This window comes from Lontra canadensis, unplaced genomic scaffold (assembly GCF_010015895.1).
Source record: "Lontra canadensis isolate GAN:19392208 unplaced genomic scaffold, GSC_riverotter_1.0 scaffold8, whole genome shotgun sequence".
NCBI classification, from domain to species: Eukaryota; Metazoa; Chordata; class Mammalia; order Carnivora; family Mustelidae; genus Lontra; species Lontra canadensis.
In genome coordinates, this window is record NW_022631002.1 from 13,100,506 (window position 1) to 13,124,610 (window position 24,105).

The window sequence follows — 24,105 nt, forward strand, 5'->3', positions numbered from 1 at the left end:
TATCTGTGATTGAAGAGAATTTCAGTCCTTGGATTTGGTGATCATGGACTGGTTTCACTCTCAGAAACCTAGCAGAAGTAACACACTTCACTTTGGAGGAAAGAAATTTCAATTTTTAACATTTTTTAAAATAAACATTCAAACATAACCAGACGTGCAAAGAAACAAAGCTCCATTTGTTTGAACTGGCAAATGTAAGAAAGACAAAACAAGATTAACAAATTATTATATACTAGAATCATCACAGACTGTAAACCAACTATGTCTAAAGAAACAAAGGATGACCTTGGAGCTATATCCAAGGAGTGGGAAATCAAACAAAGACCTAGGAAACCTGAACAAGAGCCATACTAGGCTCTTATAGAAATAAAATAAAACCACCTAAATTTTTAAATCTCTAAGATTAATAAAAGAATTTTAATAATTTTATGAAAAAAATAGTGAACTGGACCATGGTTCAGAAAATACAAAAGGCAATGTGAAGAAATAAAAATACATGAAAAATGCACAATGAATGAGTAAAATAGTAGGCAAATGGAGCGAGAAGGTATAAGTGTTTAATTGGAAACTCAGGAGAGGAAAGATATAATGAATCAAAGACAATATTTTAAGAGATGAGGGTTAAGAGTTTTCTATGGTTGATTGAAGGCATCAGTTTACAATTTAAAAAGCCCAAATGAATGTCAAGTGGAGAAACTTAAATACATGAATATATTGTAGTGAAACTAAAGAAAATCAAAGACAAAGGGAAAGTCCTAAAGGCAGTTAGAGGAAAAGGCATATTATCTTCAAAGGACCCATGGTTAGAATTACAGCTAACTTTTCAAATGAAACAATGGAAACTAAAAGAAAAATGGAATGGCTTCTTCACTGTGATGAAGGGGGAAACAATGCCAACCAGAATTTATAGTTTTTCAGACTTTGTCTTCAAACATTTTTGTTTTATCTTCATTTTTAGGAATATTTTCAATAGGTAAAGAATTGTAAACTAGCACTGTTTTTCTTGCAGCACTTGAATAATATCACATTACTGTCTTTTGGTTCCCATAATTTCAGCTGAAAACTTTGCAGTCACCATTATTAGTGTGCCATTTAAGGAATGTATCTTTTTTCTTCTGACTCCTTTTATGACATTCTTTTTGCTTTAGTTTCCAGCAGTATTCGAATTAACAAGGGTTTGCTGAGCTTTATGAACTGTGAATTATTGTCATTATCCTTTGGGAACTGGTAGAATTAAAACATAGTGTAAAGCCTCAGTAATTAAGACAGCTTTAAAAGAAAGACTGATGGAATAGAATAAAAAGTCAAAACAGGCCCAAATACATGCTAGAATTTATTATAATATAAAGGCAGCATCTCAAATCATTGGTATAAGAATAAAGTTTAAACAAAAAAAAGCACTATTTGGATAACCTAGTAGCCATATGGAAAAACATACCTCACATCTAGCAACAGAATAAATGTCAAATGAATAAAATATTTAAGTGTTTAATATGAAACCATAAAAGTAGAACAATACACAGGAAAACTTTTTTGTAACTTTTGAGGAGAAAGTTTTCTAACCATGTCTCAAAATCCAGATTCCTCTAAAAAATATTAAGAAATGTTATTATGTAAAAAGGAAAAAAGAAATTTTGGGGGCCTGGGTGCCTCAGTTGGTTAAGTGTCTGACTCATGATCTCAGCTCAGGTCTTGGTCTCAGGGTTGTGAGTTCAGGTCCCACATTGGGCTCCATATTGGGCGTAGAACCTACATGAAGAAGAAGAAGACCAAGACGAAGACGAGGAAGGAAGAAGAAGAAGAAGAAGAAGAAGAGAAAAAAGAAATTTTGAATGCTACAAAAACTTAAGTAAAAACAAAAGAAAAAGTGGTCAAAATATTTACAATTCATATCTAAAACAAATAAATTAAATCCCCAAATATGTAAATAAGTCTTAGAAATCAATATGACAATCCAGTACAAGAATGGAAGAGAGTTGTAGGAAAAGAAATATACAGGCCCCCTATATGTGTTAAAAGATGCTCAACTTCTCTCATAATAAAAGCGACACAACTAAAGATGTATCTATATACCATTGCCCCAAACACATTGGGTACAATAAAAGTTTGAGAACATAATCTGTTGCCATGGGAATGCAAAGTGGTGCATTCTTCCTTCCTCATGGAATGAGTTGGGTGACACAGATTAAAAATATCTATCAAGCTTGCAAAATAATTTATCCTCTGGCCCTCTTCTAGGAATTCATCCTATCGACAAGTGAAAACAAGATCAAGAGTATTCATTAAAACACTGACCTTAATAACAACAGAGAAAAAACAGCCAAAGTACCCACCAAGAGAAGACTGGCTAAATTATCTGTGCTACACCTAAAAGGGGAATGCCATGCAGGTGTACAAGTACAGGATATATGATTAAGTAGAAAAAGTAAGGTTTAGAACAATTCACATAGTATGCTATTTTTAGGTAAGGAGGGAAAATAAGAACCTGCATGTATGTTTGCATCTATGTGCACAAAACACCAGAATAAAGTTAAGACCTGGGTGGGTGAATGAGGCAAAGTAGAAATGACACCCTTCAATATATATTTTTAAGACATTGCTTTAATTTTTAAATACATGAATACATTACTTATCCAAAACTTTAACATAAGAAAGGATTATAGGGTCTTCAGGAAACATGGGAAAGCTGCAAGATAACACTACTAATGAGAGAAATATAAAATAAAATACTATTTCATAACCATCAGATTAACAAAAATCAAATAGTTTGGCAATGCTGTTTTGGAATTATGTCATAAGGATGTGGGAAAACAATTTCCATATAATGCTGATGAAAATACAAATTAGTACAACCACATGACTGACCAATTTAGTTTCCAGGAAAGCTCAATATACACCTGACCTGTAACTCTGCAATTTCCCTTCTTAAAGAAAATCTCCTACAGCTGCACAAGACATATACAGAGATACTCATTGTGGTATTGTTTGTAGTAGCAGAAAACTAGGAAGAACATCCTAATATCCAATAGAAGAACAGATTATAGCATGTTCACATGCTGGAGTGTGTTGCCATCAGTTAAAATGAATCAGAGCTATATGGATCTATGCGTTTAGATCTTCAAAATGTAGTGTTGAATGAAAAAGTCAAGTTGGGAAATGGTATATACTGTATGATATCATTTATGTGAAGGTTAAAACTACTCGAACAGAGTGCCTGGGTGGCTTCGTTAGTTAAGTGGCTGACTCTTGGTTTCAGCTTAGGTCATGATTTCAGGGTCATGAGATCGAGCCTCGTGTAAGGCTCCTTGCTCAGTGCGGAGACTGCTTATCCTTCTCCCTCCCCCTCTGCTCCTCTCTCTGGGCCCTCTCTCGTGCTCTCTTTCTCAAATAAATAAATAAATAAATACTCTTTTTAAGAAAACTACTTGAGACAATAACATATATGATTTATAGATAGATAAATATGTAAAAATGAACCAAATGAACCATAAAAATGAACCAAATGAACCATAAAAATAACCAAATACAGCTCCTCTGAGAAGCCATAGGAATCAGATCAGGACAGAGTAAATGAGATGACTTCAAATCTGTATTCAGTTTAGTTATGCATAAAATAAAACATCTGAAAGAAATGTGTATAGCAAAATGTTGAGATGTGTTAAACATAATCGTTGTTGATTATATTACTTCTGTACTTCTGTTGTGATTTGAAATATTTCATTGTTTAAAAGTCTAAACAAGGAAAAAGATCCAAGGGCTTATTTAGTTCATACAAATCTCAGGGTCAGAGGGACGAATGTCATCAATTTGAGTTGCTCACTGCAAAACTCTTTCTTCTAGAAATATAGCAAAACCCACTACACTCTTTTTGAAAACTATCTAATATTGATTTTTTTTAATCCATCTTCCAAAAATCATCAGATCCACAAAGTAAAGGAAGCAATAACTCTTGTCTCCACAACTTTAGGAATGTGACCTGATTTGTCCACCCACTCTCATGAAGACAACCTTAGAAAGGGCTCCCAAACCCTAGTGACTTAGAAAACTGGTTGGATGAAGGGATGTTATGCCTGCCAGAGTGGACAAGGTTGCTGTTCCCCAGCACTGGTATTTTTCTCTCCTTGGATTGCCTGTTCCCATTTGGCTTCTGATTTGGTTTCTAGGGTTGAATGTTGTGATCACTGCAGATGAGGTTAGCCACTGTCATTTATTATGTCCTAGTAAAAATGTTTTCTGGAAGTCTCATTAGCTCTTGTTAGTTTTGCTACTATCAATCAAGCAAAACAAAACAAAAAAATGAACAAAACTAAGTTTATAAAAAAAATACGAAGCTAGCTATATACACAATATATTTCATACTTCCAGACAACAGAGGGCAATAAATAAAATATATGAGTGGAGCCATAGATTCTCTAGGAACTAGCAAGCTGGTGGAAAGAGTGTTTTTCATTTCCTGGTCACAGCAGGGTCAAATTCACCCATGCAAGTGAATTGCTGAATCAAACTTCTTTAGAAATGCTCTTTCTTTGAAAGGTGCAGGAAACAACTTCCAAGACTTGCTTGACTGAGCTCACCCAGCAAATCAGTGGCAATGTCAAAGTCAGTATTCTCCATCTCCATGGAAGGCAGTGGAGGATTACAGAAAGTATGCTGGCCTCAGAGGATGCCAAAGACCTGGGTTCAAGTTCCAGCATTACTTAGGTGGATAGTTTTCAATGTCTCTGAACCTCAGTTTACTCATCTCTAAAATAAAGGGAGTTACATAAATGCAGAGAATAATCTGGTGATTGCAGCAAAAGGGGTGGGGGGGAGTGAAATAGGTGAACAGTGTCAAGAGGTGAAAACTTCCAGTTATAAAGTAAGTCACAGGAATGAAAAGTACGGCATAGGGAATATAGTTAATCGTATTGCATTAATTTGGAATGGCGACAGATGGCAACTACACGAGTGTTTTGTGATGTGTATAAATGCCCAATCACGATGTTGTATACCTGAAACTAATATAACATTATGTTATTTTTTTTAAATAAAATAAAATAATGGGGTTAAGAGATGTCCTCTAATGTCCTTTTATTTTTTTTTTTTCTAATGTCCTTTTAAATGTGAAAACCTCATGACTCGAGTCTTCACTTGTTATGTAATTGACAGAAACCTCATTCCAACCTCCTAAACAATCTTGACCATCTGTGCGTCCAAACTTGTGCTATTCCCTATCCTAAGGTATGGAAGAAGAAATGAAGAAAAGGAAACAGTCAAGGAATGTTTCCATTGCCTCTGAAGCCATGTTAAAACATTTACTCTTTTACCATAACTATGTTTTGCTAGGTTTTCTAATTATAACAGCACACACTTATAATTAATCATAATAATCACACAGCTGAAACAAAGCTTATGCAGGGAGGTCTGCATCAGTATATTCAGATACATATTATTTATTAGTTTCAACTGTGAGATAACATATTGCTCTCAATTACTTGTTATAGTCTATTTTGGTATTCCTTTCTTGGCCTTTAGGAGGAAAAAAAAGATCTTCTTTATGGTTTATTAGAGTACAATATAGAAATGACTATAAAGCTGTCCTTTGAAGTACTAATATTATGATTACTTTTATCTTTAATAATAATACATCATGATGTCTTTGGGGAAAAAGAGCCTATTTGCCAACTGATGACTCCTGAATTGAAATATCTCCTCTTCAGTAAGAGACATAATACTTAAAAAATGCTGAGTAAGTGCATCAGCTCCATTTCCTGATTGTGCCAGTGGTTAATGTCACCTCTAAGATGACAGCAACCTTACCAGGCATTGAATAAAAAACACTTTTATGCTCTTACTTCTAGGGTTCATTCCAGTAACCAAAGGTTTAATACGAATATGTTTTTTCTTAAAGCCTGTTCTAAATACTAGTATCTCCTTGAACCCCTAGATTACCTAAAGTTTCTCAATACCCAGTTAAAAAGTGCAAAACTTAAGCAGTTAAGCCATTTATTTATCTTTTAAGAGTCAAATAATATTTTCACATCTCAGTTTTATTGAAAATGATAGAATTAGTTTACTCAACTGTTGTGTTTCTGGTTTTGTTCTATTTTGTTTTTAAGAATGTAGTCTTGACTAATTGTGTTCTTAATCTCTTCTGGAAGAATCAGTTTGTAAAAGGTATCAAGTTACTTCAGTTCTTCTCTTTTAGACTATTATAAAAAGGTAACAAAATCATTTCTGTGGTAAAATCAATTTCCTAAACAAACTTGGTTTCACCACAGAAAGGCATATACAGAAGAAAGCACAGAAGAGTTCTGGTTCAGGTAAACACTGAGAGTAAAATATTAGATATTGGTGAAATTTACACTCAACCTCCTTTATTCTAGAGCACTGGTTCAAACTCTGGTTGATGAAAAAGAAAAATCTCCTAGCTGCATTTAACCAAGAATTTCTATCCAACGGAGGACCAGCAACTGAAGGGCATAAACACAACTGTTAGAAATGTGATTGAGTACTTCCCACTGAGGATTATCAATGTTCCTCCTTCTGGAACATCTTTTGAGGAAGTATGAAAAAAATCCAAGCGAAATTTCCCTCCTCAAATCAATTCATACTTGAAACAGCTGCAGAACGTTCAATCAGATGCTTATTTAGTGAAATGAGAAGGCAATGATCATGGCTGCCTAGAAAAGCCCCATGATTGTGTTTAGACAGTCATTACTGTTTTTCACTAATGAAAGGTTATAGGTTCCGGTCATTGATAACCCACAATAAAGATGAAAGCATATTCTTATCAACAGTTCATTTCATGTAAAGAAAAATGCAAAAGATAGCTTACCTCCTGTCTGCATCTTCAGAAAATGACTGTGAACCAAGGTTGACGCCAGAACCTCACAGTGTGGAAGTCAACATTGCCATGGTGATTCAATTTTAATACACGAATACTTGTTTCCTTTGGCACATGACTATAAATGTAAGTATGGGTGTCAACTCAAATACTTACCCAAAAGTTAAAATACAGATTGAAGGCCAGTGAGAGCTGCATTTCACAGTCAATAAATTAAGGGAGTAAAAGTACCTAGATAGTGACATGAGAGATTAGAGAGATGATCTATTCTGGTGGAAAAAGCACTGCACAGATTAGTCTGAGCCTGGGTTTTAATCGTGCTTGGGCTACTCAAGCAAACTTTGGAAGCATCTTGGTTTCTTTTCTTTTTTTCACTTGGTTTCTTAAAGCTTCAGTTTTTCATTTGTAAAATCTAGATTTGATTATTAGTTAAGTCTTCTCCCAAGTTTTGAGTCTATTGAGCTATGGAGCATTCTAAACTATTGGTCTCAAAACCCAACCAAAGTGGGGGAGTCAAGATGGCGGAGAAGTAGCAGTTGAGACTACTTCAGGTAGCGGGAGATCAGGTAGACAGCTTATCTAAAGATTGCAAACACCTACAAATCCAACGGGAGATCGAAAAGAAGAACAGCAACTCTAGAAACAGAAAATCAACCACTTTCTGAAAGGTAGGACTGGCGGAGAAGTGAATCCAAAGCGACGGGAAGATAGACCGCGGGGGGAGGGGCCGGCTCCCGGCAAGCAGCGGAGCAACGGAGCACAAAATCAGGACTTTTAAAAGTCTGTTCTGCTGAGGGACATCGCTCCAGAGGCTTAACCGGGGTGAAGCCCACGCGGGGTCAGCGTGGCCTCAGGTCCCGCAGGGTCACAGAAGGATCGGGGGTGTCTGAGTGTCGCAGAGCTTACAGGTATTAGAATGGGGAAGCCGGCTACAGAGACGGAGTCGAGGAGTGAGCTCTGAGCTCGGGGTTGCCTTGAACCGGTCGCAGGCTCGGTCAGCTTGGAGCGCGGCCGGAGGCCAGGGTGACGGGAGTAATTGGGCGCTGTTCTCTGAGGGCGCACTGAGGAGTGGGGCCCTAGGCTCTCGGCTCCTGCGGGCCGGAGACTGGGAGGCCGCCATCTTCATTCTTGTCCTCCGGACTCTACGGAAAGCGCTCAGGGAACAAAAGCTCCCGAAAGCAAACCCGAGCGGATTACTCAGCCCAGCCCCTGGTAAGGGAGGTGCAACTCCGCCTGGACACTTGAGAATCACTACAACAGGCCCCTCCCCCAGAAGAACAACAAGAAATCCAGCCGGGACCAAGTTCACCTACCAAGGAGTGCAGTTTCAATACCAAGGAGAGCAGCAGAATTTCAGAGGAGAAAGCAAAGGACGGAACTCCTGGCTTTCTCCCCATGGTTCTTTAGCCTTGCAGTTAATTTTTTTTTCTTTTTCAATTTTTTTTCTCTTCTTCTGCTATTTTTTTTAACGTTTACCCTTTTCTTTTTTGACGTTTTTTTAACTAGCTTATCTAATATACATATATTTTTTTCTTTTTTATATTTTTTCTTTATTCGTTTTCTTTTTTTAATTGTTTCTTTTCTTTTCTTTTTTTTTTTTTTCTTTCTGAACCTCTTTTTATCCCCTCTCTCCCCCATCACGATTTGGGATCTCTTCTGATTTGGTTAAAGCATATTTTCCTGGGGTTGTTGCCACCCTTTTAGTATTTTACTTGCTCCTTCATATACTCTTAACTGGACAAAATGACAAGGCGGAAAAATTCACCACAAAAAAAGGAACAAGTGGCAGTACCGAAGGCTAGGGACCTAATCAATACAGACATTGGTAATATGTCAGATCTAGAGTTCAGAATGACGATTCTCAAGATTCTAGCCGGGCTCAAAAAAGGCATGGAAGATATTAGAGAAACCCTCGCCAGAGAGATAAAAGCCCTTTCTGGAGAAATAAAAGAACTAAAATCTAACCAAGTTGAAATAAAAAAAGCTATTAATGAGGTGCAATAAAAAATGGAGGCTCTCACTGCTAGAATAAATGAGGCAGAAGAGAGAATTAGCGATATAGAAGACCAAATGACAGAGAATAAAAAAGCTGAGCAAAAGAGGGACAAACAGCTACTGTACCACAAGGGGAGAATTCGAGAGATAAGTGACACCATAAGACGAAACAACATTAGAATAAATGGGATTCCAGAAGAAGAGGAAACAGAGAGGGGAGCAGAAGGTATATTGGAGAGAATTATTAGAGAGAATTTCCCCAATATGGCAAAGGGAACAAGCATCAAAATCCAGGAGGTTCAGAGAACCCCCCTCAAAATCAATAAGAATAGGTCCACACCCCGTCACCTAATAGTCAAATTTACAAGTCTTAGTGACAAAGAGAAAATCCTGAAAGCAGCCCAGGAAAAGAAGTCTGTAACATACAATGGTAAAAATATTAGATTGGCAGCAGACTTATCCACAGAAACCTGGCAGGCCAGAAAGACTGGCATGATATATTCAGAGTACTAAACGAGAAAAACATGCAGCCAAGAATACTATATCCAGCTAGGCTATCATTGAAAATAGAAGGAGAGATAAAAAATCTTCCAGGACAAACAAAAACTGAAAGAATTTGCAAACACCAAACCAGCTCTACAGGAAATATTGAAAGGGTCCTCTAAGCAAAGAGAGAGCCTAAAAGAAGTAGATCAGAAAGGAACAGAGACAATATACAGTAACAGTCACCTTACAGGCAATACAATGGCACTAAATTCATATCTCTCAATACTTACCCTGGATGTTAATGGGCTAAATGCCCCAATCAAAAGACACAGGGTATCAGAATGGATAAAAAAACAAAACCCATCTATATGTTGCCTACAAGAAACTCATCTTAATATTGAAAAAGAAAGCCAAATTTGGTGGCATCACAATTCCAGACTTCAAGCTCTACTACAAAGCTGTCATCATCAAGACAGCATGGTACTGGCACAAAAACAGACACATAGATCAATGGAACAGAATAGAGAGCCCAGAAATAGACCCACAACTCTATGGTCAACTAATCTTCGACAAAGCAGGAAAGAATGTCCAATGGAAAAAAGACAGCCTCTTCAATAAATGGTGTTGGGAAAATTGGACAGCCACATGCAGAAAACTGAAATTGGATCATTTCCTTACACCACACACAAAAATAGACTCAAAATGGATGAAGGACCTCAATGTGAGAAAGGAATCCATCAAAATCCTTGAGGAGAACACAGGCAGCAACCTCTTCGACCTCAGCCTCAGCAACATCTTCCTAGGAACATCGCCAAAGGCAAGGGAAGCAAGGGCAAAAATGAACTATTGGGATTTTATCAAGATCAAAAGCTTTTGCACAGCAAAGGAAACAGTTAACAAAACCAAAAGACAACTGACAGAATGGGAGAAGATATTTGCAAACGACATATCAGATAAAGGGCTAGTGTCCAGAATCTATAAAGAACTTAGCAAACTCAACACCCAAAGAACAAATAATCCAATCAAGAAATGGGCAGAAGACATGAAGACATTTCTGCAAAGAAGACATCCAGATGGCCAACAGACACATGAAAAAGTGCTCCATATCACTCGGCATCAGGGAAATACAAATCAAAACCACAATGAGATACCACCTCACACCAGTCAGAATGGCTAAAATTAACAAGTCAGGAAATGACAGATGCTGGCGAGGATGCGGAGAAAGGGGAACCCTCCTACACGGTTGGTGGGAATGCAAGCTGGTGCAACCACTCTGGAAAACGGCATGGAGGTTCCTCAAAATGTTGAAAATAGAGCTACCCTATGACCCAGCAATTGTACTACTGGGTATTTACGCTAAAGATACAAACGTAGTGATCCGAAGGGGCACGTGCACCCGAATGTTTATAGCAGCAATGTCTACAATAGCCAAACTATGGAAAGAACCTAGATGCCCATCAACAGACGAATGGATAAAGAAGATGTGGTATATATACACAATGAAATACTATGCAGCCATCAAAAGAAATGAAATCTTGCCATTTGCGACAACGTGGATGGAACTAGAGGGTATCATGCTTAGCGAAATAAGTAAATCGGAGAAAGATAACTACCATATGATCTCCCTAATATGAGGGAGTGGAGATGCAACATGGGGGGTTAAGGGGGTAGGAGAAGTTTTAATGAAACAAGATGGGATTGGGAGGGAGACAAACCATAAGTGACTCTTAATCTCACAAAACAAACTTAGGGTTGCTGGGGGGAGGGGGGTTGGGGGGGTGGGGTTATGGACATTGGGGAGGGTATGTGCTATGGTGAGTGCTGTGAAGTGTGTAAACCTGGTGATTCACAGACCTTTACCCCTGGGGATAAAAATATATGTTTATAAAAAATTAAAAATTAAAAAAAAAAACCAACCAAATAAAATTTTTGACATTATACCACCACCCTATGTATACTCGTTCATTTATAATTATATTATATACTATGAGTACGTATATACATATACATACATATGAGTACTAGAGTACTAGGACTAGAGTACTAGAGTACTCATATGTCAAATATATTAAAAACATGATTCAAAATACTTAAAATGAGCTAAAGATGAAAGATATTTTAAAGATAATTTGGTATGTTTATCAAGAATTATGTTTACCAACAAAAATTGACTATGCTTCATTCTTTTTTAAACTCCTGATTTAAAACACTTTGTGATAAAGTAATCCAAACATAATTCTAAGGCCACATTTTTTCCAATACTTAATTTTAGGGGCTGACATAAATGAAAATGATAACTCACAAAGATATAGAGATCCAGATGGAAGAAATATATCATTGATTGAATTTATTAACACTCATATTTTTCACTTTCACCCACTATTAACACTAACAACACAATGCTTCTCGGCCTTTTGGCTAAGATCAAGTGTAACACTAACAACACAAAGGCATTTGTTGAAATTCAAGAATAAAAAAAGAAAGGAAGAAAGGAAAGGAGGAAGGAAGGAAGCGAGAAGACACCTATTACCAACATCAATAATGAAAGAGGAGATCCGCTATAAAACCTACAGACATCACAAAGCTTAGGGTTTTTTGTTTTCTTTTGTTTTGTTTTTAAATTTTTATTGTGTTATGTTAGTTCCCATAAAACAAATCATTAGTTTTTGATGTAGTGTTCCAAGATTCATTATTTACATATAACACCCAGTGCTCCATGCAATAAGTATCCTCCTTAATAACCACCACCAGGCTCATGCATTCCCCAACCTCCCTCCCCTCTTAGGGTTATTATGAACATTTTATGCCAACAAATGTAAATTTTTAGATTAAACTGAAAATTTTCTTTAAAAAGTTTACCAAAATTACACAAGGAAACAAAACAGAAACACCTTAGTAGATCTAAATGTACTAAATAAACTGAATAACTGAATAACTAAAAAACCTCCCAAAAAAAGGCTTTAGGCCCAGATAGCTTGAAAAGTGAATTTTTCAAACCCTTAAAGAAGAAATAATATGAATATTATAAATGACAACACTTGTAGAGAATGAAAAAGTAGAATAATTACCAACTTGTTTTATGAGACCAATTTGCTTTTTCAGACCAAAGATGAAGCCATTGCATGAAAAGGTGAAATAATATATGACCTCTCAACAAGTGCATAAGTAATATATGAAAGTCAACACCCATTCAAAATTAAAATTCTTAGAAATCTAGAGATGGAAGGAAATGTTCTTAATCTGAAAGAGAGTATCCATTCAGAGCATCATACTAAATGATGAAACAGTGAGAACTTCCACTCTGAGACTGAGAACAAGAGAAGGATGTTTGCTGTCATCATTTCCATTAAACTCTGATAAAGGCCTAGCTGTGCAAGAAAGAATAAGAAATAAAAGGCTTGGGGCGTCTGGGTGGCTCAGTGGGTTAAAGCCTCTGCCTTCGGCTCAGGTCATGATCCCAGGGTCCTGGAATCGAGCCCCGCATCGGGCTCTCCGCTCAGCAGGGAGCCTGCCTCCCTCTCTCTCTCTCTGTGCCTGCCTCTCTGCCTACTTGTGATCTCTGTCTGTCAAATAAATAAAAGCTTTAAAAAATAAAAAAAGAAGTAAAAGGCTTAAGGACTTAAAAAGAATAAAACTATCATTATTTGAAGATGCCATGTGTATATACAAAATCCAAAATCACCTACAGATAAAGTAGGAGTCAATAAGTTAATTTATCGAGGTTTGAAGGTATAAAAGATCAATATACAAAATACAACTCCTTTTTGATATGCCCCCAAAATTTAGAAAATAAAATTAGAAGAAACATACCACTCCAAGTTATAAAGGAAGTGATAAACTGTACTTCATCAAAATTAAATTCTTTTGCTAATGAAAAGATAGTAGTAAGAAAATTAGAAAGATAATCTACTTTTAGGAGATATTTGCAATAACTGTTTCTGAAAGGTCTGTATTGGGAAGAAAAAAAAAAAACAACCATGAGTCAATAACAAAAGGACAAATAACCTCCTAAAGTATAAGCAAAATCTCTGAATACACACTTGAGAATAGAATACATAAAAATGGTCTAAGCAAATGAAAAGATACTCAACATCATTAGTCACTGGAGAAATGCCAATTAAAAATAAAATATAAAAAAAAGCAAAATATATAGGCTTTTGTTTATATTTGGCTAATAATAACTCTGCAGCTAGGATGACCTAAAATTAAAAGATCGACAATGTGGAGTAACCAGAAGACCTATCTACCACCTGGCTTGGTGGGGCGGGGGGGGCTGTGGTTGGTCTTTAAAATGCTTCAACAACTTTAGAAAACTGTTTGGAAGCTTTTCAGAAAGTTAAAACATATACCTACTCTATGACCCAGCAACCTTACCCCTAAACATTTACCTGAGAAAAATTAAAACACACACACACACACACACACACACACACACACATAACTTGTACAAGAATGGTTATGTAAGCTTTATTCATAATAATCCCAAACTTCAAACAAACTAAAGTTACATTAACAGGAGAACAAATAAACCATGGATAAGCCTACAGTGGGATACTGCTCACGGGTAAAGAAGGGAGTTTGCTACACACACCCACATGAATACATCTCTGAAACATTATGTTGAGTGAAAGAAACCAGACACAAGAGACTATATACTCTATTGAGCATATTTATTTGAAGTCCAAGAACAAGCAACACGACTATAGGGTGAGAGGATGCAGAATGTCTAGGTCGGGGATGGAGGGACTGACTGGAAAGGGCATGAGAGGACCCTGAAGCCAGGGATGTTCTCTATCCTTAACGGAGTGGTCATTACACAGGTCTTGCCAAAACTCACCAAACTGTACACTGAAGAACTGTGCATCTTATTGTATCTAGATTGTATCTCAATAAAAAATGTAATGAAGATTACATAATAAATATGTAAATAATAAACATAAAAAATAAGACTATAAAGGAATAAACCTAACCACAATGGTCAAGGCTTCTACCCAGAACAGTACAGCTGAGAGAAATTAGCAAAAATCTAAATACGTGAGAGATAAACCACATTCATACTATACTACATAGAGAGCGTTATAGAACAGTAGGAAAGGATGAACTACTCCATAAATCATGCTGAATGATGTGAAAAAAAGACATAGAGTCAGTATTAAGCAGCAAATTAAACTGGAGACTGAAATAACTAAAATAGTTGATAAAAATAGTTTTTTTTTTTTTAAGATTTTATTTATTTATTTGACAGATAGAGATCACAGGTAGGCAGAGAGGAAGGCAGAGGGAGGAAGGGAAGCAGGCTCCCTGCTGAGCAGAGAGCCCGACGCGGGGCTCGATTCCAGGACCCTGGGATCATGACCTGAGCCGAAGGCAGAGGCTTTAACCCACTGAGCCACCCAGGCGCCCCGATAAAAATAGTTTTTAAACTACTTTAAATTCCATCACTAGCCCTATCAGAAAATAAAAACATCAAAGTGAAAAATTGCAAGAAATAGTGTAGTGCCCAGGCTGTCTTTTGTCAGTTCTCTACTCTCAACAGTTCTCTACTCTTCATCAAACCTAGCAAAAAAAACCAAAAACAAACAACAAAAAAAAAAAACAACAAAAAAAAACCTCAGATTTAACCACTGCTCCAGGTCTTTATTTCCTTGTGAAAGCTTGCATGCCTTGAGGAGATAGGCAAAGAGAAAGACTCCCTAAAAATCTGTTTTTGCTCCTTTTCCTGCTTCTGTTCTTACCAGAACCTGTACCCCCACCCCACTTAACACATCCCTCAGTATATCCTCCTTGTAAGGGACAAGGAGTTAATGATTTCTCTAGAACAGATAACATCTAAGGAAGAACCAGGTGAGAATGACCTGAGGAAGTCATCATATGCGCATTCCAGACCAGGGCTCCAGATATCTCCAGGCCAAGGCCCCCCTGGCTCCAAGGAATGAAGGGCCTTTGTCTTCTTCATTCTAACCAGTTCCTGGATGCCTGAGGGGATATGCATACCAGACCCTGACAAAGACAAGACTCCCTCTTTTCCTTTCTGAGTCTTCCAGAATCTCCATCCGCATCTGCTCTCTCCTGATCTTCAATAAACTGTGCTCTCACTTCCTATGAGCTCGCATTTGATTTCCATCCTAGTGAAGCCAAGGACCTTCTTGGCTGATCTTGAGGCACCCCTCTGGCTTCCTGGACTAGGCCTGTAGGCATCAAAGGAAAACTTACATTAAATAAATGTGTATGTTTTTCTCTTCTTAATCTGTTCTTTGCTACAGGGAGCCCAGCCAAAAGCTTAGAAGAGTGGTTGAAAACCATATTCTTCCTCCCCCACAGATATCATGGTTGAAAACCATCAGAACTAATAAAAAGCAAACTAAGTAAACAGATTTAATGTATTTAAATGCTCAGAAACAGAATGAGAATGACAATGTTTAACATGCTTAAGAAATAAAAAGGAAACTTGAAGAATAAAAGAGTAGAAAGTAATCAGATTGAAGAATAGATTGAATCAAGAACCACATAAAATTTCAGAAATGGAAATACTTATAATTGAAAAATTAAAACTCAGCAGATGAGACTTCACGGAAGAGGGAATTACTGAATAGAGAAGAAAAAAGTATTCAGAGTTCTACAAAGACAAAGAAATGGAAAAAGTACAATAGAGGTTTAAAGGAATAAAAAATCAGGGCACCTGGGTGGTTGGTTGGTTAAGCTTCTGACTCTTGGTTTCAGCTCAGGTCATGATCTCAGGGTCCTAGGGTCAAGGCCCACATTGGGCTACACACTCAGTGAAGAGTCTACTTGAGAGTCTCTCCCTCTTCCTTTGCCAACACTCCTGCTTTCACGTTCTCTCTCTCTCTTTCAAATAAATCTTTTTCAAAAATGTTAATCTCTTATTTAAAAAAAAGGAATAAATGAGAATAATAATAGACTAAGGAACAGAATAACAGAGTAACTGATTGGAATTCCAGAACAAGATTACAGAAGGGAGAAGAGCCAAGAATCCACATGGTGTGTGTGGGGGGGAATTAAACACAGTCCCTACCTCACACATATTCATACAAATATGAAATCAAAGATCAATCATTAATCTCAACAAAGAAGCTACAACTATTACTCTTTTAAAAAATAAACATAGAGTATGTTTGTGATCCTTGAGAAGGTGATTATTTCCTAGCAAGAAGGCAAAAAGCATTAATCTTAAAGGAAAAACATTGATAATGTCAACATAATCAAAATTAAAAATTTCTGCTGCTGAAGAAATATGAAGGAAATGAAAAGGGGGAAGCTACAGACTGGAAGAACATATTAATGATACATATATCTGACAAGTGATTAGTGTTCAGAATACCAAGTTACAAAGTACTCTTACAAATTAATAAAAGAAAAAAACAACTCAATAAAAAATGAGCAAAAGACTTGAACAGACACTTCATTAAAAAAGATATATGAATGGCCAGTAAGCACAGAAAAAGGTCCACAACATCATTAATCATTAGATAAAAACTAAAACCACTAGAAGACATAGCTTCACACTACTAGTAGGTCTAAAATGAACAAGACAACACTATGTGGTAGCAGGAAAAAAAAGAAGACAACAACCGCGTTTATCAGCAAAGATCTGAAGCAATCGGAAGTCTCGTGCTTTGCTGATGGGACTGTAAAATGGCACAGGTACTTTGGAAACATTCATGTTCCTGATGTGTTATAAGCTATGCTTTTTACCTTTCTCTGCTGGGTTATATGGGTCAAAACTCTCCCCTTTTTGCTTAAGGGAGTTCGGGTTAGGTTTGCCTTGCTAGCAGCCAAGGAATCCTGACTTACACTGAAAGATAAGATACACAGGTCGTACCACTGGGTATGCGTTGCTCCATCAGGCAACGTGGAACTTGGACCACTTAACAACAGGTCCTTAAACATGGACTAGAGCTGCCCTGCTCAGAGGTGTGTCCACAAAAGCAGCAACTCTGAACTGTGACCCAGATGTCATCTGTTGCTCTTTCCCTGGTTGTGCATTTGTGTTTTCTGCCTACAGTGCCCTCCTGATGCAGACAATCTGGGTCAATAAACACAAATGGGTAAAAAAGAAGTGAGAAGGAAATGAGAAAAATCATGAAATAATAAATGACAATGGTAAAATATTAATCTAACAACCAACTTTGGAGACTTGCCTAGTGTACGTGCAGCCTACAGGACCATCAATTAAATATTAGCAAAAACAATGTATAATTTTCATTATTGTACAGACTGGAGCCTTCAGAAAATCCTGGTAGTGATAGACACAGAATCACATTTAAGTAAGATGTTGTGCATTCTAAGGATTAAGGCAAATGGATCTTACCGTAGACTGGTCAGCACACAGGAGACATTCTGAACTGGGATTTACATTTTTTAAACTTTAAGACAATTGCAGTAATAAATCAAATGGAAAATCCATGGAGTATTCAGTTACCATAATGTTTCATTTACATAAATACAATTAAGCTACCGGTGTGACTTCAGGGTTTAGTTCCCTTCCTGAGAGCTGTTATTTGTCAGGCTTTCAAGTATTGGAAAAACCAGTCTGATGGGATTTATTTCTGGCTCAACATTATTTCTGTGGGAGACATTCATTCTTTGGTTCTTCACCTTATGGATCTTAGCTTACTTTAACGCAGCCAAAAGAACCATTTCCTATTTTGCTTCACCGTATTTTCCATCTGACCTTTCTTAACATGTAGAACTTTTAACAAAGGACGCATACCTGTGTCGTAATGCACTATAAGCCTTTTGCTGTGGCTGCCCACAGTCTGCGGCTCAAAATCCACTTCCAGCTGTATGGACTCCCCCACATTAAGAGTTCCAGAAGATGGCTCCACGGAGAAAGGCCTGCAGCACACAGTGAGACACACTATCAGAGCCCATTCCTATCTGGTTTGAGGGGGAGGAAGAAAGGATAGGGAAGTTCTTTTTTTTCTTTTCTTTTCTTATTATATTTTGTTATGTTAGTCACCATACAGTACATCATTAGTGTTTGATGTAGTGTTCCACAATTCATTGTTTGTGTACAACAGCCCGTGCTCCATTCAATATGGGACCTCCTTAATATCCATCACTGGGCTCACCCATCCCCCTACCCCCGTCCCCGCTAAAACTCTCAGGTTGTTTCTTGGAGTCCATAGCCTCTCATAATTCTTCTTCCCCTCTGATTTCCCCTCCTTCATTTTTCCCTTCCTTCTCCTAATGTCCTCCCTGCTATTCCTTACGTTCCACAAATTAAGTGAAACCATATGATAACTGACTTTCTCTGCTTGATTTATTTCACTCAGCGTACTCTCCTCCAGTTCCATCCATGTTGATGTAAAAACTGGGTATTCATCCTTTCTGATGGCTGAGTAATATTCCATCCTGTCTATGGACCACATCTTCTTGGACCATTTATCTGTTGAAGGGCATCTGGGCTCCTTCCATAGTTTAGCCATCTTTGACATGGGTGCTATGAACATTGGGGTGCATGTACCCCCTTCTTTTCACTACCTCTGTATCTTTGGGGTAAATACCCAGTAGCACAATTGCTGGGTCATAAGGCAGCTCTATTTTTAACTTTTTGAGGAACCTCCACACTTTTCTCCAAAGTGGCTGCACCCGCTTGCATTCCCAGCAAGAGTGGAAGAGAGGTTGTGGAGGAAGGGGAGTTCTAGCACTGCAGGCACTAGAACAACTTGGTAATTCAGAAATAAAGTACACTTCTCCCCTGACATGAAAGAACTTTGCTTTTAAGGTTAAAATAGCAGTATTAGACCAGCAGGTGTAAGAGAAACTTAAACGATACAGTAATATTCTCATTTGGGTCCTTGCCATTCAGCCATTCTTTTAACATTCATGGAGTGATTCCAGTGGTCAGCCCTAAAACATGTCTGCAAGTACTATAATTTGCAGAAGAAAAATACCTTCAAAGGGATAAAAAACCAAGTTTTGTGATAGGTCAGTGAAGAGAAGGTTTCATAATGGAAAACTCTGTGACACTCCTGAAGATCACACAATCACATGAGGATGACTTTAGGGCAGTTTTAACAAAGGGTCTGCTTAACAGAAGAGGGAAGGGGAACTACAAATGATACAATCCCCCAGGGTTATAAAGAGTTAAGCCATTATGACCTCTAGGCCCAAAGAGCCAAGGAGAAGGAGTGGTTTTGAAACCTACAGGAGTCCTATGAGAACACTGCTGTATGAGGGGCAAGGACCTTTAGTCAAGAGAGACAGACAGTCAGCCCAGATGGCCTCACAGGGAAGACACTAGGGGACAAAGTGTCCCGACTTCACATCCTCTCATCTGGTCACCTGCTGGGACTCCCACTGGCTGAACCCAATCAGTAGCCAAAGGGATGGGAGCCTGTTGACCCATGCCACGCAGGTCAGCCTCCTGGGTGACAGCAAGCTGGAGACCGGTGGAGAGCATTTAGAAAGGCAAACTGGGGATAAGTTCTATGCTTTGAAAATAGAATTTGTGCATGGACACAATGGGGTGGTAGGGTGGCTTTGGGAACAGGAAATCGTTTCATTTCATTTCCCTGGAAGGAAGTGGTAAGAGAGAAGCTGGATCTGATCATGAGGTACCTTAAATAACTTACAGAGTTCTTCCTTCTAAATAGAAAACCCAGCCCATTTAATTATTTTCATGGTCCATTTCACTTCTCTAAATTGCTAGTTTTTCAAAGTAATGCGTTGTACAATGTATCTGGCAGGCTACGTTTTTTCTGATTATTTACTTCTATCAACACTGTTTTTTAGTTTTATCCCTGAAATCTTCCCTTAGGTAATGAACTTAATGTCCGAAAGCCTAAGTTTCTGTGAGGGTACAGAGCCATGGCAAGGGTAGGACATGGTGGTACCTGAGATCTTCTCTGCAGTGCTTCCCACCATGGGAAACTGTTTCTTTTCTCTGGGGCTCTCTATTTGGATCTCCCTCTACATTCACTTCTTTATCTTCCCATTCCCTTGTCCTTTTCCCACACCTATAGCACCAGCTCTCCAGTGAACCACAGGCACTGTGTAGAGGCTCTATGCGGGTAGCGGTCCCTAGCCTGAAGCCAACTGAAAAAGTTCAAAACTCAGCTCTGCCATGACCTTGGGGCAAGTCACTGAAGCTTCGGTCTCCTGGTCTATAAGATGAGGGTAAGGACAGCACCTACTCCGTAGGGTTGTCAGGCGGACCAAAGGAGCGGACACGGGTAAAGTGTAGAGAACAAAGCCTGGCACTAGGCAGTGCTAAACTAATGTTTATTATTATTTCTGTTATCTCCATCACTGGCAGCCTCCAGATGGATGATGAGCCTGAGGGTGATCTTGGGTGTTCAAATGAGTTCAAGTTTTTATTATTCTCCTCTCAATCCTTCACATTGCTCTAGGGATACCATAAAAAACATCTATAGGTCATAACACATGCATCTCAACACTACCAGTGGTCCTCAAAATGTACGTAATAAAGCTCAAAGTCCTGGGCATTTGAGGTTCCACACAATCTGCTCCCAAGCAGATTTTACGTTTTCATTAAACACATAACGTCGTCCAAATGTCCCATGTTATCTGTCACATTCCAAATCAGTTGGAGAAGGAAAGGGTGGGAGGGCTCCACTCCCTTCACCATAACCTCACACCTATCATCGCCCCCTCTCTGTTCCAACCAGAAAGGGAAAGCAAATAAACTGCCATGAGCATGAACTCCACACCGGGCCCTAACTATGTTGGGTCCCTTCTGTACGCCAATCCTCTTAGTCCTGGGGAAAATCTGCAGAAAGGAGGTATTGTTATCGCCACTTTAGATATGAGAAAACAGATGCTCTAAAAGGGCAGGCAACTGGCCCGAAGTTACCCAACGAGGTGGCCATGGTGCAGGGTTAGAAGCCTGCCTGCAAGTTCAAGTTCTCTCTGCCTCCCCAAACCATGCCTGAACATTGAAGCCACCTGAAGAGATACATCTTTGTGTCTCTCACCCTATGCACAGTTCTTTACTGAAAGAAGCCTCTCAGAAGAGGTTGTGGATTGAATTATAACCAACTTTCAGAGGGAAATAAAAATATCTGTAGTCATTAAGTCACCTTTATAACATTTTGGTGGAACAGAAAAGGAGCAGACTTTTAGCATCTCAAGAATCTCTGCTTCCTGAGATGAAGGTAGGAGATCCAAAGTAAGGCTCACAGTCTTAAAGGTTCCTTTTGGTCCCTGATGGTGTCGGTAAGAATCTTAAGAACTGAGAACTGGGCCCAGTTTCCTGACTTTGGGAACAATGTTGTAATATTTTCTTCTATTTTTGCCTCCCTGGGTCCTAATATTTTTTCTTCCTACATGGCGCTTTCATTTTCTTTTCAAACATTTCTTGGTAGCGGAAAGAACAGTTTTGAAATGAATTGGATGGTATTGCACAGTAGAACCTAAGCTAATTTTCTACGGACAAAGAGATCCTTCTTTAGGACCTCCAGAAATCCAAATTCTATACAGAAGTAACAGATACTTTTCTGTTGTGCTCACTGTTGGGTTTATATTACACTAAATTTCTTCCGTAGTCAAAAAAACAAAACACCTGGGACAACCATTGCTACTTAGAGCTGCCTAAGCTTTCTCAATAAATCAGATGTTAATTGGGTAGAGTGTGTTAAGTTCTGGCACTTAAACAGTGTCTATAATTTGATTTTGTACTTCATTTTACTACAGGCAGTCAGGCTGAACCGGCCAGAAAATATCAAGTATCAGAAAATACTCTTAACAAAGAGGTAAAAGGCATTGTTTCTCAAGGGCATAGAGCTGTCTCTGTCTACCAAAATGTTTGGTTTTGATATAATAGCCCCATTAATACCGAATGCTTGATTAGGGAGGAAACGGGTTCGTGAAAAATCATGAGCCACAAAAAAGATTTTGAGTTTTTTGCTCAACCCACTGTAAACTGCTCTTGAGAACTAAAACTTTTCCATCCTTACAAATTGATATTTTAGCAGAAGGCTGAATATTGGCTCTGTTATATTAAATATGGAATTTAATATTAGTATGTTTTCTTCAGACAATCTTTCTTATTAACTGATTCCCGACATAAGGTTTTGGATTTTGAGACTGCTTCTTCATCTTTCCTATTTCACCTTCCAAAATTAATCCCACTTTAATAGTTAGAATTATTCTGGTACCTACTAGAGTTTTAGGTCAAATCTGCAATAAACTTGAAGAGTAATGGTTTATATTCTCTGTATATTTTATAGCACACTGCGACTCCTTTTATTAGCGTAAAAACATTATGCCTACTTTATAGTACTAGGACCATTTTTTTTTATTTTAAATTATTGTACAGGTTTATAGTTGTATTTGCCTTGTGATATATTGTTGGTTAGGTATCCTATAAACATTTATTGAGCACTTAATTCTTCTAGGCATTATATTTGATGCAGGGAAAATAGAAATGAAAACAGATACAACCCTTGCTTTTGAGAAACTCACATTCTAATGGGGGCAACAGACATATAAAGAACATTTTATTTTTTATAATTTATATGAATCTAACCATTTATAAGCTTAACCATTAATTCAATCATTATTTCAATGAAAAGAATATGATTTTTAAAAATAATTTCCCATGAGATATTGTTTCTGTGCATTGACTCTTAAAGTGATCAGAGTAAGAGCAGACCCTGGGTTTTCTACTCCAAAATCTCACAATATATCCATTGCTCTACCACGTTGGCAATCATATTAACTGAAAGAGTGGTCCTCACCTTTGGGGCAACACAATCACTCTGCACTTTTTTTTTAGAATGGACGCTTATCAGGGCATCTCCCCGAAGATTCTGATTTAATACAATGTGACCACAAGTTCAATTACATCCTTTCTCATTGCAACCCCCAGGGTTCTCAGTTGCAAACAACAGAAACCAACTCTAGCTAACTTAAACAGAAAACGGATTTACTGGAAGGATTTGGGGTAGCTCAAAGAATTGATGACATGCTTAGAAAACATGCATTTTGTGGAAAGAACATAAAACTACTCTATCATGAATAGATAAGATACCTAAACAGGAAAGCAAAAATATTTGCCAACAAATTGAATTGAGAGATTGATTGTCCAGAAGATGAGAGAAATGAGAAGCGCAATTTAAGATGACAAGATCTCTCAGGGATAAGTAACAGCAGTTAGCGATTCTCACCCCTGGACTGGAGACAGGAGGAGGAGGAAGTGTTATCAGATCGTGGGAACTTGACAGAAGTTGGAACCATGGGCAGGCTAGGCCAACAGGAATCAGAACCATACAGGAGATGCAGCCTCTGCTGGAGCCTCTGCTGAAGGCAGAGAGGGTGGAGGAGAAATGTCCCGGCCCCATTACTCTGCATTCTCCTTCTAGTGCCCTGCAGTAGTCAAAGTCAGCTGGAATTCGGCTGACGCAGCTACGAAAGCTAACTGTCGAAGATATTGAATGAAGCCTGGGAAAGGGAAGGAGTGGATCCGAGGGTAAGTAAACCCAGAACTGGCCCATGTTTGTTCTGATCCAGGTTTTGGTGTTAGTTCATGAAGGAACTTGGATAAGTCATTTCCCCTCTCAGGCCTTGTTTCCTTCATCTGTAAAATGAGAATGTCGGACTAGAGTTTCTAATGGCTTCATGATTCCTAGCTAGTCCTTGAGTTGGCTCACTATTTTACCTTGGAAGTATTTCTGTATTAGAAGATGTTTCACATTCATAGTTACATGGGCAGAAAAGTTTTACGTCTCTTCTGGAAACTTCACACTATGACATCTATGAAGTGATTTTACTTCACTTTTGTATGAAGGTAATAAAGAGTAAACTGCCATTTA

General features: G+C 38.0%; 1 protein-coding gene across 1 annotated transcript in view; it reads right to left on the reverse strand.

Moving 5' to 3' along the window:
* HYDIN (HYDIN axonemal central pair apparatus protein) overlaps nucleotides 1-24,105 on the reverse strand; it is a 335,705-nt gene that overhangs the window by 247,894 nt on the left and 63,706 nt on the right. The window contains exon 7 of the mRNA XM_032853995.1: nucleotides 18,039-18,163. Coding sequence (XP_032709886.1) covers nucleotides 18,039-18,163 — 125 coding nt within the window. The remainder of the gene's footprint in view (nucleotides 1-18,038; nucleotides 18,164-24,105) is intronic.